Consider the following 7,892-nt stretch of genomic DNA (forward strand, 5'->3'; position numbering starts at 1 on the left):
AGTCAGCCGATAGAATTGATCAAGAAAAGGACTACATACATTATTTTCAATTCATAGTTGCAGTATAGATATGTGTATATGTACTTATACTTTATTTTGGCGTATAACTATGAGATATTCAGACACACACTAAGTAATCCAGATTCGCAGCGTGTAGGGTTCATTTAAAGAAAAAGTGCTTCATATTCAGAGTTTTTCCGTTCCCAAAACTCGAATCTGAAGAGGTCCCACCCTCCCACAACACACCTTGGTGGATGTATTTATATTATATTTCTCTATACAGACTTTATTGTAAAACGTGTGATGGATATCCTGAAAGTGCTGCTCATTCTTTTCTTGCCAGTTTTGGTTGTCTATGCCAAAAATGATTGCTCAGAATCATATTGTCCTAAAAATAAGTTCCCTATAAGATTCCCATTTTACCTAGAAAACCAACATCCACAAAATTGTGGCTACCCTGGCTTTAATCTCAAATGCAATAGCCAAGGATACACAGTTCTTAATCTTCCTTTTTCTGGGGAATTTTTAGTCCGAACAATCAGATATTCCAATCCAGAAATTAAACTCTTTGACGCTGATAATTGCCTTGCGCGTCGACTAATGAACTTGAATCTTTCATCTTCTCCTTTCGAACCTTATGTGATTGTGAATTACACCATCCTAAGTTGTCCATCAGAGTATCCATTGACCTTCAGATCACTCGTTGTTGATTGCCTTAGCAACGACACAACTGATTTATTAGCGTTTTATGATGGCTCAGATTATGAAAAATATATGCCGGGGTGTAACGTTACTGCTAGAAATTTGTCTATAGCATCGAATGATTTAAAATATTCAGATTTGTTTGGTTTAAGCTTGACATGGAATGTGCCGAATTGTACAGCTTGTGAAGCAAAATTTGAGTTATGTGGATTTGAAAACTACTCAACCAGCAAAGAAATTCGTTGTTTTGGTCGCCCTAAATCAGGTAAAGAAAAATCTCACTTTATACCCATTAATTCCAAACTATTTATCCTTTAATGTTCATGTCCAAACTATTTATTATTCTTACCCATGCGGCCCAAACTATTTACCCGATTATTCATTTATTTATTAAAATAGCTCTTCTTTCAACACTGAGAATTTGGACGAGGGCACAACTTCAGGTTACCCCTAGTAGGTAGTTGATGACTCTATAGGAGCAGAGAAATTTGGGTGAAAACCCATGATTAACGAAAGGCTTGGTCTTAATTTTAGCAACTCCAGATCCTTGAATTATTTCCTTGTTTGCTACTTCTTAATTTACTTGTAATTTGTTCTTACAAAATTGTTCTGCCATTTCCCTTATACCCTTCTTTAAAAAGAAATTAGATCTGATTATCTGAGAAGTTGACCTTTGACTAATTTTAATTCTGCTCCACTTTTTCTTGATTGTTCTTTTCCTAGCTCTTGCTCTTGCCTTGGCCCTTGAATTTAAATTTTTTATTTTGAAGATTTCTTGTTTGATTCAAAGTGGGTGCTGTTAAATATTGCTTATAATACCTTCTGGAAGTTCATACTAAAATTTGATAGCATTTGGAGCTGATTTGAGGTGATTGAGATCGAAATTTTCAGTTGAAAATCGAAGAAGAACACAACTACCCAATAGTATACTGCTACGGTATACACTATTCTATAGGAGTATATAGCTATACTGCAACGGTATACTATTATAGTTTACAATATACTGCAGCGGTATATTGTAATAATCGAAGAAGAATACAGTTACCTAACACTATACCGCTACAGTATACAATATACTATAGAGTATATAGTTATACTGCTTATACTATTATAGTATGCAATATATTATAATAGTATACTATAATAATAATATGCAATATACTGTAACAATATGCTGTAATAGTATGCAATATACTATAATAGTATACTTATTAACCGTAAATTCACTTGCTTTTTCTCTTTTAATTTGATTTAAGCTTTTACCCAGCATGAGGGGCAAATTGAAAATGCAAAAAATAAAATAAAAATATTATAGTATGCTATATAATATAACGGTATACTCTTACAATTAGATTCTTTTAGAATTTTTTGAAATTTTTATTGACAACTGATATTATTTCAGTTTAATAATTAAATTAAAAAATTTTCTTAACTCTTTGCGTACAATTGTATACCCTGTTGGTATATCTATATACTATACTGGTATCATATGTTAGTTAACATTTTTTGGTTGTATTAGCTACATTTAATTAGTACATAATTTAATTTTTCTTTAGTAATAGTATAAAAAAGGAATAATAAAAAATAATGAAAACAGTAAATGAAATTAGATTATGAAGAGAAAAAGAATATAAAAAAAATTAAATGAAATTAGAAAAGGAAAAATAGAAATAAATAAGAAGAAAACGAGAAAAAAGAAAAAGGGAGAAGAAGAAAAAAAGAAAAGAAGCATAGAAATAAAAAAGAATTGGAGAATAAAGAAAAAATTCCCCACAAAAACTACTATGGGTAGGAAATGTAATTAGTTTATGGGTAGAAAAATAAATGGGTAGACAAGGATAAATAGTTTTGTTTTTGTGGGTAACTGTGTCAAAACCCCATTTATATTGTTATATGGATCAGGAGTTTAATTACATGAATTATCTGGATTTGAAATTGAAATTACTAAGAAGCGTAATAATATCATTAATCGATAGCGGTGACAATTTGAGCACCTACCCATTTAACATGTCCAATCCGTCCAAGGTTGGCCAGTCATTGACCCGCTCATGTGTTGAACCCATCCCATCTTAACCTAGACCATCTTAATCTGTCTAAAGTTGGCTAATTTTTAGCTTAAATTAATTCATGAGTAACTTTGCTAAAATAGTTTAAAAATAATTCTTTTTGTTCGATATATTATATATGACCATAACAAAAGAAAAAAGTCTTATTTTGATTATAAAATAATTCATAAGAAAACAACACACATTAACTAAAGTTTGATGAGAGTTGGGCAGATTGAGCTTTAAACCAAACGTTAGCCCATCTTGACCCAGACCATCCCAGCCCAAAAAACTTTTGGACGTGTTAATAACGTGTCCATTTATTGACTCAGTCCATTACGACCCACCCAAATCAGCCCAACTCGCCCATTTGACACCCCTAATTCAATATGGATCATTCAGAAAACATTACTTTCCTCTTTGTGTTTTATGTCCTAATTGTTGTATTTTAATGTTGCAGGAAGCTCAGAGGGTCAGCCAATGGCTAAAGTGATAGCTTTGTCTGTGGCCATTCCAATCAGCCTTTTGCTACTGTTAATATTTGGCATATCATTGAGGATATATTGTAATAAAAGAAGGGAAGCCAGCAGCTGAAAAATATTGATTCTTCTTTCTGGATTGTGAATTGATCACCTGCCTCAATATGGATGTCATTTGGACAATAAGCCATTAGCATTATGGTTTTGTGAGTGTGTGAATTTTATTTTGGGGTAACTATATTTTAGGTCTTTTTAGAGAGAATTGGTTTTTGTCTTCTTGTAAACAAAACTGCTTTCATAATAAGAGAATTTTGCTCTTGTTTCATTGTTATTAGCTCTATATATCTTAATGTCTAAGGATTGTCCATTACACCAGGTCAAAGAAAGTAACTATTAAGTATATGATCTAAATTATAGAAATTTTCAATTTATTCCAATACAGCAACAAGGCATTGCACCTTTAGAGGAAAGGAAAGAAAAGAGAAAGCCAAATTGACCCGAGCCAAATGTACATATATCAAGAGGCGGATTCAAAACATTAAATTGTGGATTGTGAACCCACAACTCTTTTTGGTTACTAGGTTCGGAATTCATTTTTATACATATTAAGTAAATTTCTTAACACAAATACATGATCTAAGTTAACTGATTTTTGCCGAACTTGTAACTTATATGGTAGATTTGACCCTGGTCATGACTTGATTTTAAAATTTTTATTTTTACATACTTAAGTATAAACTTACACTCAATTTAATAAGTATCAAAATCTTTTTACGAAGTTGCAAAATTTCGAGATTGAAGTTGATTTTTACTAAAATCAAATCTACTCCAATTCGAGTTCTGTCACAATCCGCACCGTCGGGACCGTGATGACGCCTAACCCTTCAGTTGCTAGGCAAGCCAACAATTAGAAATTAAATACGTTAACTCTTAAACGAAGCAGTAAATAACATCAATTATATCATAACAGATTAAAGAAGTGCGGAAGTTCATAATAACCCAAATATTTATATACAACTACTCAGAATTTGGTGTCATAATTCACGAACTTCTAAGAGTGACTATAAATATGGCTGAAGGAAAATTCAACTGTTTTCGAATAAAAGAAACAGTAAACTGAAATAACTGGAAGGGGACTCCAAGGTTTGTGAATGCCGGCATATCTACCTTGGGTCTCCTGTGGGATTGAAGTCAGCAGCTCAACTTGGGTCATCACAGTCTAGTACCGAAATTTTCACAGAAAGTGCAGAGTGCATTATCAGTACAACCGATCTCATGTACTAGTAAGTGTCGAACCTAACCTCAGCGAAGTAGTGACGAGGCTAGGACAAGACACATACATAAACCTGTGCAGTTAAACAGTATACGAGCAATAACAACTAATAGAAGCTAAACAGATAATAATGGGAGGGGAAAAACATGCTGAGGGGAGTACAAGATCATGAAAATGGTAACAGTAAAGAAACACAACAATCAACATGCTTTGCACCAATGAAAATATTTAACTTAGCAAAAACAAGTGCACGGCATCACCCTTCGTGTTTTTACTCTCATCCTCACTATAATAAATAAAAAAATAGTGATAATGAATATAAAATGACACGGCATCATCCTTCATGCTTTACACTCTTCCTCACATGGTAATAAATATGAAATGACACGACATCACCCTTCGTGTTTTACACTCTTCCTCACATGATAATAAATATAAAGATGGCACGACATCACCCTTTGTGCTTTACACTCTACCTCACCAAAACAAGAACAATAACAACAGGGAAATAGAATTATCCATAACAAGTCTCACTTCAACATTTAGTTCCACAATATCAACCTCAACTTTGAGTCAATACTCAATCAATATCAAATTCTCTAAAACATGATAAGAGTTGCTCAACATAAAGAATAACTAGTCTAAGCATGTACAATATGATTAAAGAATACCACGATTACATGAATAAGACTCACTCGCATGCTATGACTCGATAACAACGCATAGGTACTCGTCACCTCACCTATACGTTGTACTCAACAACCAACACATAGCAAATAAGCAACAATAATCCCTCAAGCCAAGGTTAGACATAACACTTACCTCGCTCCAACGGCCAACTCAAAGCTCAATCACCGCTTTTTCCTTCACACAAGCCTCCGGACAAATAGAATCTAGAAATTACCAACCAAACAATTCAATTTAAGCCTTAGGAACTACCCACGATTGCAAGTAATTCAATTTAGGCTATTTTTGAAAAAGTCAATAAAAGTCAACACCTGGGCCCGCTTGATCTGAACTCGAAATTCGGATCAAAACCCGATTACCCATTCACCCCCGAGCCTGGATATATCACTGGTTTTGGAATCCGACCTTAATTTGAGGTCTAAATTCCCAAATTTCGAAATCCCTAGTTTCTACCCAAAAATCCCCAATTCCACCATGGAAATCTTAGATTCTAGGTTGAAATCTTGTAAAATGAAGTGAAAGATTGAAAGAAACTAGTTTAGAATCACTTACCTATGATTTGGGGAAGAAATGGTTTTTGGAAAATTACCTCTTATGTTTTAGGTTTTGAAAATTTGAACAATAGATGAAAAATCCCGTCTAAGTCCCTTTTACATAGCTGCAGATGTGGTATTTGCGACCTGAGCTTCGCAATAGTGAAGCTCGCAAATGCGAGAAAACCATCGCATTTGCGAGGTCTCTCCTGTTGACATCCAATTTTGTCCCTTCTTTCTTCCAATTAATTTCCTTGTGCTTCTAAATTATTAATATATCAAATACTTTATTTTCTAGTACTATTTTCATTTTTTATTTTTATTATTATTATTATTATTATTATTATTATTATTATTATTATTATTTTATTACTACTACTATTAGTACTATTATTATTAAGATTACTATTCTTGTCATTATTATTAGTATTATACCTTTTATTACTACTATTGTTATTGTTGTTAATATTATTATTATTATTATTATTATTATTATTATTATTATTATCTACTTAATATATTTTATAATACATTTGAAAGAGCTAATTAAGTCTAATTTAGGAGCCCAAAAAAATACCAAGAAGGAACCATTTCAAGTCCAAATTAAGAGAACCATTTAAGGCCAGCCCAAAGACCTTTATCCCCCCAAGACCAAACCCACTCGGCCAAAATTTTAAATTAGGATTTTTACTTAGCTATACTCTATTAAAAACTTCTTTACCAATATTCTTTATGTTTTGTAGTTTTTAATAAGTATCTAGGTTTTTCTTACAAATTGTGTAGATTGCTCCTTAAAAGGCTCTCATCTCATTATTAGTGCCTTCAATTAAGGGATCCAATTATATCCTTTCCTTTTTCTCCCTCTCCTCTTCTCTCTCCTTCTTTTTTTACAACCAGATCCCTTAATCAACGCTTAAAATCTCCATCTTCTCTCTTCCTACCATTGCCGATAGCTTTATATTATTAAATCATCAATTGTATCGTTCTTCTGCTGGGAGACCGGACAACACTGAAAATAAAGAAATATTCAGCAATTGTATGATAACTGTCTCATAATTGTATTAAATTGTATCAGATACATCAATACATAAAACATAATTGTATCATACTTGTATCACAGTTGTATCTAACTTGTAGGTGGTACCTTAATATCCAAAATAATACTTGATACAATACTAATAAATTAATATATAACTATTATTTGTTATACAAATTGTGAAATTCGTCAGCAACTCACAACTGCTCATAATTAAGATACAAATTTAATATAATCCTAAAAAAATCTTACATAATTCTGATACAACTTAAAATCGACTATAAACTTAAATTGATACAATATCATATTATACTTGTATTAGTATTGTATCATGTATTGTTTTTGGTAAAAATTGTGATACAATCGTGATACAATTCTAAATTATGATATAACTTTTGATCTTCATCTTTTTCAAGTTTCAATTTAAAACATCCACCTAGAACCAACCCTAAACTTAAATTGTGATAAAATATTGTATTTTAATAGTATTAGTCTTGTATCAAAATTATCTTAGGTATTGATTTATCAAATACAACTCAGATACAATTATCATACAATTCCGAAACTTCTTCTTCCTCGAGTTTCAATCTAAAATTCAACCTAAAACGAACTTTAAACTTACACAATCTCCCTTCAAATTAAGATATAAACTCTAAAGGATATTTTCAATCGTTTTCAAGAACACTCAACCCAAAGAAATCACAAATTCTTAAAATCCGAATATCTAATTCAAAGTTTCGAACCTTTTTACAGGTATGTCAATGGCAGACCTCTCTACCTACAATTTCAGAGATAATGCCGATGGATTTGTCAATAGTTGAAGCTTTTTAATGGTTGTTGGTGGAATTGATTCAGAGAAATATATGATGCTACAATTTTAGAGAGATAATAGTTTGATTTGTATAAGAGAGAGAGATATTGGTGGATTTGTATGAAAGAGAGAATGACTTTAAACTTTTTTGAAATTAGGAAGAAAAAAATCGTGATTTTAGGAGGCTAAAGCTGATAGATGGGGATGAGAGATACGTTACAAATTAATTCCTATATTTGAGGGATCCTTCTTTTATTATATTTTGTACATAAATAGTAAATATAGATACATAATGTAATTCTTAAGAAACCTAAAAAAAATGATTA

At 31.8% G+C, this 7,892-nt stretch overlaps 1 protein-coding gene across 1 annotated transcript; it reads left to right on the forward strand.

The window, feature by feature from the left end:
* Positions 1-295: 295 nt before the first annotated feature.
* Positions 296-3,520, forward strand: LOC107788725 (putative RING-H2 finger protein ATL21A). Its single transcript, XM_016610426.2, has 2 exons — positions 296-967; positions 3,208-3,520. Exons 1-2 carry the CDS (start codon positions 304-306, stop codon positions 3,339-3,341), a joined length of 798 nt encoding a protein of 265 aa, XP_016465912.1. The 5' UTR covers positions 296-303; the 3' UTR covers positions 3,342-3,520.
* Positions 3,521-7,892: the final 4,372 nt, after the last annotated feature.

This window comes from Nicotiana tabacum, chromosome 1, assembly GCF_000715075.1.
Source record: "Nicotiana tabacum cultivar K326 chromosome 1, ASM71507v2, whole genome shotgun sequence".
Classification (NCBI taxonomy): Eukaryota; Viridiplantae; Streptophyta; class Magnoliopsida; order Solanales; family Solanaceae; genus Nicotiana; species Nicotiana tabacum.